At 44.8% G+C, this 12,416-nt stretch overlaps 1 protein-coding gene across 3 annotated transcripts in view; it reads left to right on the top strand.

Moving 5' to 3' along the window:
- The first annotated feature begins 807 nt into the window (after positions 1-807).
- The window catches only part of LOC142805270 (solute carrier family 22 member 7-like), a 32,525-nt gene continuing 20,916 nt past the window's right edge, over positions 808-12,416 (top strand). The window contains exons 1-4 of one of the 3 annotated variants that reach the window (XM_075891170.1): positions 808-948; positions 1,320-1,411; positions 4,739-5,171; positions 10,726-10,829. In XM_075891170.1, coding sequence (XP_075747285.1) covers positions 4,815-5,171; positions 10,726-10,829 — 461 coding nt within the window. In that variant the 5' untranslated portion in view covers positions 808-948; positions 1,320-1,411; positions 4,739-4,814. Of the gene's footprint in view, positions 949-1,015; positions 1,412-4,738; positions 5,172-10,725; positions 10,830-12,416 lie in introns of those variants that run through there. The other 2 variants (XM_075891172.1, XM_075891171.1) reach the window with 2 other exon arrangements.

Raw genomic sequence — 12,416 nt, forward strand, 5'->3', positions numbered from 1 at the left:
GACTTGAAAATAAATAACTCTCGAACATGGTCTATTACAATACTTCACAAACTAGTCTCTCCAGTCGATGTCCCACAGATGCTGACTGGGCATCACTATTTTTTTTAAAAACTCTCTCTATGAATAGCACAACTAACCACAATCGGTAATCGAACTCCGACCAACGCAGCGCAACAAATCCCCTTGCTCTGAAAAAAAAAAAAAAACCTACCTGTTGCTAGAAAGCACGAGTCAATTGGGGTCTCATATAAAGAGACGTCCTTACTATTCAAAACGCATGAAAACCTATACTCGGAGAAAGGAGATATTTGCCTCTGTCTTGAGGACAAGGCAAGGTATACCATGGATTTTCATTGCATTTGGTGGGAATGTACAAACGCCGGATTAAGCAGATAAGTGTAAAAATATCTATTGTCCTGCAGCCATTATGCATGCAGCCGCAGTCTCATGACAGCCTTGTAGGCACTTTCTCTCGCATACTTTGCTCCGATATAGTGGCAGGCTTGTAACCTCACTGGCCTCAATGTGTCGCCACTTGACGTTTCTGATAGGCTTTTTATTTCTGACTTCGTGATGGCATCCCACTAAGCATGCGTCTAAAGGCGACCGAGTCATTAGTTTCAATTCTCTTCAATAAACAGCCCCGCGAAGTCGCCGCAATCCTTTCTCAGCCCTGACGCAAACCCGTCGGCTTAAGCGGCATTCGTGGTCGCTGTCGACTGCCCGAGTCCTTCGTGAGGCATCGTCGGCCAGCAACAACCGAAGAAAACTGAGAACCTCGGGCGTCAGCGCAGTGCGTCGGGTATCTCGTACGATATCTTCCTTCCTTTCTAATATTTTTATACCGCCGACAGTTCAGGAGGATCGCGTTACAGAAGAAGAAGCTCCTTCGCGGCTGAAACGCGTGCACGAAGGTTCTGCGAACGGGCCTGCTTGGATAACTCTCACGTGAGTCCCTACTTTTCTATTTCCTACAACCTTCTCCCCGCCTTCTCTTGTAAGGCATAGCTGTGCTTTAGGTCTAGTAGAGTAGCAGTGACCGGGCCAATACTGGCCTCTGGAATCAGCTTCCTATATTGCTTTTCATGCCGAAGAAAATGCTCACGCACACTGAAGCAGCGAATGTATGGGTGTTATTGTGCACCCGTGCAACAGGAAACAGCCACATGAATGTTTTTTGGGCAAGAGGCCTTCAAGTCTCGACACAACTCTAGCCGTCAGTTGTGTCGACTGCTATTGTATGTAGGCGGCAAGGAGTACCGTTGTTTATAATACGTATGTTCTGCTATTTTTTTCTTTTTTTTCGCGTTGTGCAACAGTGAATTGTGACATTGCTGGGGGTTCAACAAGAACTAATGCAAGCTTCAGCATTTGTCAAGGCCGAAGCGTCTGCTTGACTGCCCGTCGCAAGGTAAGCCAAGTATTAATTATTGTTTCGACGCTGCCACCGCGTTTTCTTTAATGAGATCAGACATAAAGAGTGCATATTCCAATGCAGTGTGCGTCGCATTGCGTGTGCTAGGATAGCAATAGTTTATGTTCGTAACTAGCCACTGCAGAAAAGTGGAAGGAATATTATGAAAAACGACGTTAAACTTGTTCAGCCCATACAGAAATCTAGGTATGCAGAAAGAATGAGATGTTCGCGGCGGAATCCATGCCGCGTGATGTGCATATTTTCAGAAGCAGGAACGTCGCCCTCGCGATATACCCGGAAGAATAGATTGTGTGCTTTCGAGGAAGCGTGCAGGCCCATCTGTGTTACACGTGCTAAACGGTTGTGTTTGAAATTGGACATCGTCTTTCTTTTACTCTCTCCCTCACTTGAATAGTGTCTGCTATATACAGTGCCTGAGCTCTCAGTCCCCGAATTGATGTAAGAACGCACAATGTCATTCAATCAGCAACATTTTATTGGTCACTGTAGAAGGTTGTAGGCTGTTTCGGCCATGTAGAAAAGGACTTATAAGTTCCCACACAACACGTGGCCCTTATAATTCCAGTTTCTGTAGTTATACGACATGCTTGAATCAATCCTAACCTCCAAGTGCAGTTTGATCACATTTTCAGAGTTATCTGAATATTATGTTCTGAAGCTCCATGACAGCGCGCCTTTTGCGAATAAATTTCTGATTTATAACTGACAGTAACGTGCATTATTGAGACCTTTACTAAAATTATTATTGCGAAAAAATAATAACCCTCAGAGGACATCTGCAATAAACTGGCAAAACTGATATAGCTCGAAAAAGTGTTTTTGTCACCACTTTTTATGTAATAAAGTTACTCTGGCTAACAAAAGTTCAGAAACATCATCACTACATATATGTCTAAAAGACACAGCATATTGCGGCACAAACAATGGTCAGCAGTTTTTTTTTTCGAACTGTTAGTCCCTTCCCTGACGCGCATCTGGCCTACAGCAGGGTTCGTGGCGGCGCATTTGAGTTCTTCGCCGGCTTTGTTGTGGGGCCGTGTTGTTTTTCTTCAGGAGAAATGTTTTTCCCATTTTGGGGGACACAGACAGCTCTGCATCTGCTACGCCGTATGTGAGGTAAACTGCACGGTGGAAGGCTGACAGATCTCACAGCACTTTTCTTCGTGTTTTTACTTTAGTTCAGATCAATAATCTTTTGGCGGACGGCTGTCATCAAGTTCGAACTCGGTGAATACCGCCCACGATTGGGTGTCCGTGTTTGAATCCATTTCACTTGATTGGGTTTGTTCAACTGTACTTCTAATTGGTCCTTTTTCGTTGGTCTCTGGCGTGGTGTCGGCACGCTTCCGAAGGGGTCCGAAGAGAGTCGCACCGGAGACACCAAGAGAGCCGGTTGCAGCGAGTACTCCTTAGATTTGTCAGATAGTTATGTAGTGTACAAGTGTCTAAAACGTCCAATTAGGGAAGCTTAAGGTAGAATAATTAAATTAGAAGAGTGTCTGTGGATCTGCTGTGTGCTCGTGTTATCTATCCGGTGGTGACCAAGTATAGCAGCAACAACGCTACGCTACGATTTGCCTTCTTCATAGCGTTATACCTACACTGTGCAGCGAACGTTTAAAGCAACGTAAACATTGAAATGCAAAGATAATCAGACGCATCTGTTTCACGATACAACTGCTATCGAGAGTATCGTATTGCTACTACAGATTAAAAGGTCACCTTGGGTGCTTGTATCTTTTGAGATAACGCTTGTACTTCCACATGAAAGTTCATCACGCAGAATATCGGATGCCCGAATAAAAATTCCACATGCCGTGTACAGTCGATTGTAACGCTACACGTGAGGTATCATGCGCTTCCGCAAGAACTTGCATAAAAGGTCAGGCCACATACTTTACGTAAGGACATGCGCAAAGTGCAAAGACACGTGCAAAGTCATCACTTCTGCTTCGTCGAGTGTGTCTCAGCAATACGTGGCTGACACGCACTTACACACCCTTCTTTTGACGACCTGACAGCAACACACCGTGAAAGGCGTACATACGATTGCGTTGAACGTCTCACAAAGAAGCGAATGCCAAAACCCGACAACGCATCGGAAGACTGCGAAAAAGCTTCCATCGTCAGCAGACACTGAAAAAATACTCGCTGTGTTGTGCCCTGAATTGAAGCGTTTCGAACACTGAACCACCATGCCGCTTGTTCTTTTCAATTACCATATAGGGGTATAGAAGGAAGAAGTCTGGGTCAGCTGTTCTGCGTATATACAGCTGTTTTTTCAATTCGTCGATCCATTCGCGGTACGGCTGGCGGCTGTTCGATCACGTTGCTGGCGTCGCAGTACGCACGGCGCACCTGACACGGCATCGTCCTGTGCTGCGTACTTCCCGAGACAATGCTACTGCGAGTAATAACACGCGCGCTGCTCTGGCAATGCACGGACCGCAGTGAGCCAATATTGAAAGATTAACTCTGGCCCCGCATCGCAGATCTACGTGGACCCGTAAGATTTCCTTTCGCTTGCAGTGCATATACTCATTGTTATTCATTGTGTACACCACAGAAAAAGAGCCGTCATAAATGCAAAATGAATGACGCACTACCCTCCTTTTCCCATTGTTTTACGCGCATCTGTTTATGTCGGCTGGCGAGAGTAGAATGACCGGCGAATAACGACGTTCGCACGCAACGCGCGGCACTCGAGTTGTGCTGCAAGGGGTCATTGCCCATGTCTGCAAAGTATGTGTACATAAGCATAGGTATGCAACGTTTTGAAATGTTAGTGATTTGACATGAAATTTGCTGCTCAGATTTGTAATCTAGTTTCGGAACATCTCCGTGTTCCATCATTAACAGTCACGTTACAGGCAAGAAGTCTTAATTTTATCTCCGACCGGAGTGACCTCTTCCAAACTATATACGATGCAAAAATTGTCTTGATGTTAGACGTTTCCGGACGGGAGGAAAGCGGCGTTTACCTTCCTAAGAGCGCACATTGATTATTTAAATATATAATTCAATATACATAGTTCTCAATTAATTAATTCTTTTTTAACAAGAAATGAGATGTAAAGGTAAGCTTGTCATTGGATCAATATTAGAATGTATTACTATTTTGTGAATGTAATGCCCGGTATTCACAAAACTATGCTGTAATTTTCTAGGATGCAGTATTGGACTACGAAAACTCACGTGTTCAGCCTTATGCAAAAGGAGAAAATTGCTAACTAGCTTGACACACCAAGAATGGGTTTCACGCTGTTGCCGTTCACGTGCCCTACTTCTTCCGTGCGACAGGTTTGAACAGCTCTACTGACATTCACGGGCTTACATACGAGACCCACGCAAACGGCATCTATTTTCGTCGGAAGCCATGGAATTCGAACGAGTTCTGAAGGAGATTGGCGGCTACGGACTGTTCAGCAAGACCGTCATCACCGCCGCAGTGGTTCTCGGAACGTGGCACTCGGTGATTTGTTACTTGGGACACGTTCTCGTTCTCGTGGCGCCGCCCAGCCAGTGGTGTTTCGGCAAGGGAGTGACTCACGGCGGCGAAGTGCTGGACGTGACGTCACTGCCCAGAGGCCGCTGCCAGTTCGTGGACGAAACGGCGGACGCCACTGAAAGCGGCAACCGCGCGAACACAACGACTCACCAGTACACCGGCGCCACCTGTCCTACAGGGTGGACGTATGACAACACAGAGTTCTTCACTTCCATCACGATGGAGGTAAGCCAGCCCGGGGCCAGCTTTATGCCACACTTGTTGATCATTTTCATGCAAAAAGCTCTCACCTGCGTAGAGCTTCTCAGATGCAACTTTGAAAAAAAAAAGGACTGATAAGATTTTGAGGTATCGCCAAAAGGACATCATTCGTTTCCTATGAGGAACTACTTGCAAATGCGTGATGTTTCTACAAAAATATCTCAAGGCACTCGGTATCCTATGGCAACAAAAATAATGTTTCATTACGCTGATCTGCGTTTTGTATTAATTAATTGTAATGAGATTGCAACTATATATATAATTATCTCGAAGTTAATCACGTTTTGTTGTTGCAAAAATTAAATCCAATCTCAGGAGAGAAATATTTTCGGATATGTCAATTTCGGGCTAAACAATAGTACCTTTAAGTGGCACGTCGAACAACTCCTAAACATGGTAGCACCTTCACTGATTGCATGTGACAGTAGACGGAAAAAATAAGTTAAAAGAAGACATATTACACCGTACGTTCAGTTCATCCAAATCTCAGCGTATCTTGCTCTCTTTTTCAATGCGAAGCATTTCTTAGCGAACTTCGGCGACTTTGGCGTATCTATCTATCTATCTATCTATCTATCTATCTATCTATCTATCTATCTATCTATCTATCTATCTATCTATCTATCTATCTATCTATCTATCTATCTATCTATCTATCTATCTATCTATCTATCTATCTATCTATCTATCTATCTATCTATCTATCTATCTATCTATCTATCTATCTATCTATCTATCTATCTATCTATCTATCTATCTATCTATCTATCTATCTATCTATCTATCTATCTATCTATCTATCTATCTATCTATCTATCCGCCTACGACTTTTAGCTCTCCTGGCCGTTTCGGTAATGGTATCGATACCAAACTTGGTATGGCATAACGTGACTGTATGAAGAACAAATTCGACAAGTCATAACATCAAAATCCTTAAATTAATGTCATGAATGACATGATTTACATTTCATGGTCCTGCAGCTCTTGCAGTGGTTTTGTTCACATGGCATGTCCCAAAAATGGTATGGTATGAGATGATTGCATGGCGAACACAAGCGACAGACCCTAACATGAAAATCATGACATGCGTGTCATGTAACAACATGACGACATGTCACGCTCATGATGCGCTCGCGGCCGTTTCGCTAGCGTCTATCATACCAAATTTTGTATTACGGAACGTGAATGGATGAGAAAGGTATGTGACTGGTGCAAACATGATAATCATGAGATGCGTGTCATGTAAGAACATGACTACTTGCTACGCTCGTGATGCGCTGGCGGCCGTTTCGCTGGCTTCAATTATACCAAATTTGGTAATACGGGACGTGAATGGATGACGAAATTATAATACTGGTACAAACATGATAAACATGAGATGTATGTCATGTAAATACATGACTACATGCTGCATTCATGATGCGCTCGCTGCCGTTTCGATAGCTTCACATGTACCAAACTCGGTATTACGTGACGCGAACGGACGGCATAGGTAAAGGACACATACAAACATGATAATCACGGCATGCGTGTCATGTAACAACATGACTACTGACTACACTCATATTGCGCTCGCGGCCGTTTCGCTAGCGTTACATATGCCAAATTCGGTATTACGTGACATCAATGGGTGACGAAGGTATGTGGCTGGTGAAAACGTGATAATCATGACATGCGTGTCTAGTGAGCACATGACTACATGCCACAGTCGAAGCGCCAATATATTTCGACGTGACGTGGTGCGCATGCTCACCGGCGTTCATTTTGTCGGGTCACGCCGGCATTGCCACATCAGGCACGGGTCCTGCCATACACTCGCAGTCGCGTGCCGCGATGCGTTGCTTTGACGCATGTGCGTTGTTAAGGATATCATAGCTGAAATCAAGAAGAAGAAATGGACATGGGCCGGGCATGTAGCGCGTAGACAGGATAACCGCTGGTCGTTAAGGGTAACTAACTGGATTCCCAGAGAAGGAAAGCGGGTTAGGGGGAGACAGAAGGTTAGGTGGGCAGGTGAGATTAAGAAGTTTGCGGGTATAAATTGGCAGCAGCAAGCACAGGACCGGGTTAACTGGCGGAACATGGGAGAGGCCTTTGTCCTGCAGTGGACGTAGTCAGGCTGCTGCTGCTGCTGCTGCTGCTGCTGCTGCTGCTGCTGCTGCTGCTGCTGCTGATGATGATGATGATGATGATGTGCGTTGTAGCGCGTCCGGCGTTCCTCCTTCACGAAAAGAGGAAGACTCAGTAGTGTCTGGGTAATGCATCGGTGCGAAATGCAGCATGTCGCATTTCGCGCCGGTTACCGTCGGGCAGCACCGATGGACGCTGGCCGCGCCTGGCGTCAGACTGTATACAGTGCTCGCGTTTTGCTAACGTAGCGTCGCCGTGCCCAGCGTGCACGCGCGTCACCGCTTACACGGAGTATTTTGGACCCTTCATGATGCGCTCACGGCCGTTTTGCTAGCTCCACATATACCAAATTTGGTGTTACGTACGTGACATCAATGGATGACGGAGGTATATGACTTGTGCAAACATGATAATCCAGACGCGCGCGTCATGTAAGAACATGACAACATACCACGCTAAATACCCAATTTAGTATTTAGTAGTATTTAGTAATTATTCACGTGACGTGAATAATTTAGTTCACGTCACGTGATACTAAATTTGGTATCACGTGACGTGAATAGATGACGATGGTAAACGACGCATCCAAATATGATAATCATGACACAGAATCATTTACCTCCACCTCGTAACGTTGTGCTGATTTTAAAGAAACATGAACATTTCTCATTCATGTTTCGCATATCATGGATTCCCACTGTAAGTGGGATCTGGTATTTTTTTTTTTTTTTTTGCCGCCAGCCGACACAACTAGCAAAAACAAGTTGTGTTCGCAGATGTGTAAAAAGCGCCCCAAAGGGCCAATGCTCTCCTCACACTGGAGCCAGCAAACACATATAAGATATTTATGTCTGATCTTTATGTTTTAGTCATCCAGAATTTGCCTGCCAGTGCCAGTGCAACAGAAACTCCGTGATGTGCCGTCTCGATTGCTTGAGTTTGCGAACTCTGTGTCCTGAATGCCGCCGAAGTTGCTGTCGCAGCCACCAGATGGCAATTCAACGATCTCTTTACGTGCGCCACATTCAAAAGGACACCAATAGATATAGGTGCTACTAGTACTCCACGACATGCTGTCCACACGTGACTTAGACCCTCGTCAGAATGTGTTGATACCTGATTGTCAAACTATTTTGTCGATAACAAAACGAAAGTTGCTATTATGGGGTAGCGATGCTAAAACATACTCAATGCGTTCCAAAACTACAATAAACTGTTCAGGGTTCTCGAAACCAGTGGTTTTTGTTTAAAGCAACAAGCCGAAAATTTTGGAAAGTTTGTGTCAGTACTCCTTTAGGTCCAGTGAGTCCGTCAAACAGCTAAACAAGAAACGAGTCCATATTAAGATGCAAGTTCGAGGGTTCAGATATTGACGATTAGGAAATGGTATACTGGAGACAACGCTTCGACATCGAAACTTGTCAACCATACGATCAAAAGCTCGGATAGGTGGTACATTTATTACGCATGAAAAGGAAAGAATTCAAGCTGAAAAATGGGATCTCCCATCGAGGTAGTCAGCGACAGTAGCGTAGAATTTGAAAGAAAGCCGGGTGGATTTAACCACCTTTTCTGCATGTACTGTACGTGCATTCGTTTGTATGTGTGCGTGGATATATACAAAAGTGTACGTATACAAGAAAAATTGAAAAAAGAAATTCAGAGAAGGTTGGAACCCCTCCTTCGTGGCTACGCCAGAGGTCAGCAACACGGTTCAGAAAATTATTTCCCATATCTTACATATGCGTTCTTTTTGAAGAGGGTTCGGCGCTAAGATTCCAAGCTTTGCCTTAGATACTGATGTCTTAAACGAATAAAATCTAGACGTCCATTCTGAGTTTCGTTTCTCGATCAGGTATCAAAACGTGATGACCGCTGGAGACGCATAGGCAAAACAAAATGCTATTACGTAAATGCGCGCATTTCGCCGGAAGCACTACGAATTTCGGCCAACTTCCGTGGTCAGTGGGTAAGCCTGTCGAGCCGAGCTATCAGTCTGTCTTGGCTGGGGCTGCAACAGATCGGGTGGTCAGCTACCGGAAGACTAAGGGCTGAAAAAAAAAAACAGTCTACTCCCCCTACCCCCCCCCCCCCCCACGTAGCAGTAGTCACACTTCGTGAATAAGTCACTGCATGGTGGTGGCATGCCCCGCCGCGGTGGTCTAGTGGCTAAGGTACTCGGCTGCTGACCCGCAGTTCGCGAGATCGAATCCCGGCTGCGGCGGCTGCATTTCCGATGGAGGCGGAAATGTTGTAGGCCCGTGTACTCAGATTTGGGTGCACGTAAAGAACGCCAGGTGGTCGAAATTTCTGGAGCCCTCCACTACGGCGTCTCTCATAATCATATGGTGGTTTTGGGACGTTAAACCCCACAGATCAATCAATCAATCAATGCATGGTGGTGGCTGGAAGATTACGTATGTTAGCCTATAGTTACGCATAATCGCTATAATTCATAACCACATTCGACCAAATTACCATTTTGTCATAAAAGGGAGGACCTAGACCACATTATTTGGGCCTGCACACAGACGCCCAGACAGGGCCGAAGCACTCAGAATGGGAAGCAGTGGATGACCATGGTGCCTTGCAGGGCCCCTGAGCACTGCACATTATGGCGCTCCCGTAGGCCGAGGATGCCGCCTTTCGTAACGCGTACAAAAGTTGTACAATGTACAGGCCTAATTAGCAAAATACATATAATATTGATTTCTTGCTGCTAATGCAGAAAGACACTCATAGTAATGCTAAGCTTGGAAGTGGGCCAAATGCTTCAGGTTTTATGCGCTAAAAGTAATAGTCATATACGTGTGTTCACGCACACGTTATTTGGTACACATGTATTTCCAACGTGCACTTGGCCGCTGTAATTCAATTGGACCACTTTAGTGGAAGCGCCGTGAGCTCTCTTTTTCATTGGTTGTCCACTCTCTCTATTCAGATTCCAAACAGCACGTGCTCTCGTCATCGTTGTCTTCTGCTTCGCTCCCAGAACACGGACGATTGTTTCTCCGGCATGGGATACAACTCTGATGGGCGAGAGAACGGTTTCAGAGTGAGAGAGATAACGAAAGAGAAACAAAAATAGAGAAAGAGAGAAATTCTTAGTGAGGGCAAGCATATAGCTATGCATTGTATAATATAGTATATCAAGAAATTGGAAAGAGACTTGAGAGGGTAAAAGCGTACGTAGTCAAGACAAGACCAGCTAGATGCTCACCAGCACAGCGGTCACCCAGCCTTGTGGAACTCACTGAAAGCTGTGCCAACCTTGTTTTTCTGAATACGGGACCTGGTTTTCGAAGCAGCATCATCATGACGTACAATCGCTACGTTGTAGACGCCCAACAGTTGCCCAATCTTGAACTTGTGTGAATTTGCGCTGCAGAACGAGTGGATATGTGGCGACAACTGGAAGATGTACGCCACGCACACCTCCTACTGGATAGGTTCAATGGTGGGATGCCTTATCTCTGGATTTCTCGCGGACAGGTAGGTATTCAGTTATTTCCGCATTCGTACATCTCTGTGTTGCTGATAAGATGGCTGTTCTCGCTTCACGTTCGCGGTGGTCACTTTAATTCACTATTGCAGCAAAGATGTACGTCCACGCTAGACCGTTTCCAACATCGTTTCAGTTACTTATCGTGATACTCACTACATCTCCGTGCTTCATCGATTTCTAATATGAAGCATTCTTCGCAGAGGTGCCCACCGATTTATTTTGATACGTTAGTGCAGAAAAACCGAAGGAAAACGTCAGGGAGGGAGTGGTACAGGAACACGCTGGCCTCGGCCTTTGTGCTGATTGGCAGAGTCAAGGCAACTGTGTGCTATGCAAAAAATTGGCAACACAAAAAAATTCCACGTGCGATCTGACGGCTAACTCTACAAAAATAAAAAAAATTAAAAAAATAAAGGAAGGAGTTCTTTCGTCGATACAAAAATATTGATACAGAACTTTCGTTGAATTGGGGTAGAGGAAAAAGAAGGGAATGTGTTCTGTGCCAGGCCGGACTTCTGCAACCATCTATCATCCCACCCGTGCAATAAACACCTCTCCCGTAACAATATGTTTTGTTGATACTTCCTTTATTGGTTTCGTATGAAGTGTTATATCTAATGCCACATGCAGATTATTTTTGTTTCAACGGCAGTAGTGCACAAATACAACAAAAAATGCCATATATCACACCTTTTCCCTGGTTTCACCGAAATAAAAAGAAAGACTCAAAGAATAATTTGCCTTCGAACAACTTTGTACGAAAGGAGACTTTCCTGAATATTACAGGAATATTTTGATGGATCATGAAGCCACTCGAGTCGGTATACCGAAAAATTGTTAGCTTTCAAGATTTTCTTTTCCATTGCAAACAAGTGGCTGGCAGTGGAACACGTAATTTTGGAATTAATATATGAAGAGGTCTAAGCAGAACCATTTGGGGGCAGGGAATCGTTGGGAGTGCAAGCCATCATGAGTTTTTTTTTTTTCAAATATGCTTGTGAATGGCTACACGCACACACAAACGCACGCACAAACATGCACAGTATGGCTCCAGCCGCCCACCCCCACGCCCACGACAAAAAATTCTGACTGCTCCACTGAAACGTGGCACCTAGTGAGTTTATGTGCAAAATATTAGTTCTCTTAGTGCAACAGTTCTTAGTTTTAAACAGCTGACTCCAATCCAATCGTTCAATAATGCTCTTAAAGCAATTCGTATGCGAAAAAGGTAGCCCCAACAAAAACAAACATGGTGGTAGCGAAGAGGTCACCACAAACTTCAAATTATTACTAACCATGGACGACCCGCGATGCACACTTGCGAAATGAAGGTGAATTCGAAGATACCTTTGCAATATTCCGGGGTACCGGTCCAGTGTGAAGAATGTTCCTGCTCAAATGTGGCGCGTCGAAGTTTTACCCAACACATTCCACCATAGATGGCGCCACTGTGCTGTCAGTTGAGCTGTATTCTCTAGGTGCCCCATACAGGAAGTAGAGTTGCACCACTCGCGTCGATCGCACGTTTCAATAAGGTGGTAGTGATTAGAATGAAGAGGAAAAAGGCACCTAAT

Source organism: Rhipicephalus microplus, chromosome 1 (genome assembly GCF_043290135.1).
Source record: "Rhipicephalus microplus isolate Deutch F79 chromosome 1, USDA_Rmic, whole genome shotgun sequence".
In the NCBI taxonomy this organism is placed as follows: Eukaryota; Metazoa; Arthropoda; class Arachnida; order Ixodida; family Ixodidae; genus Rhipicephalus; species Rhipicephalus microplus.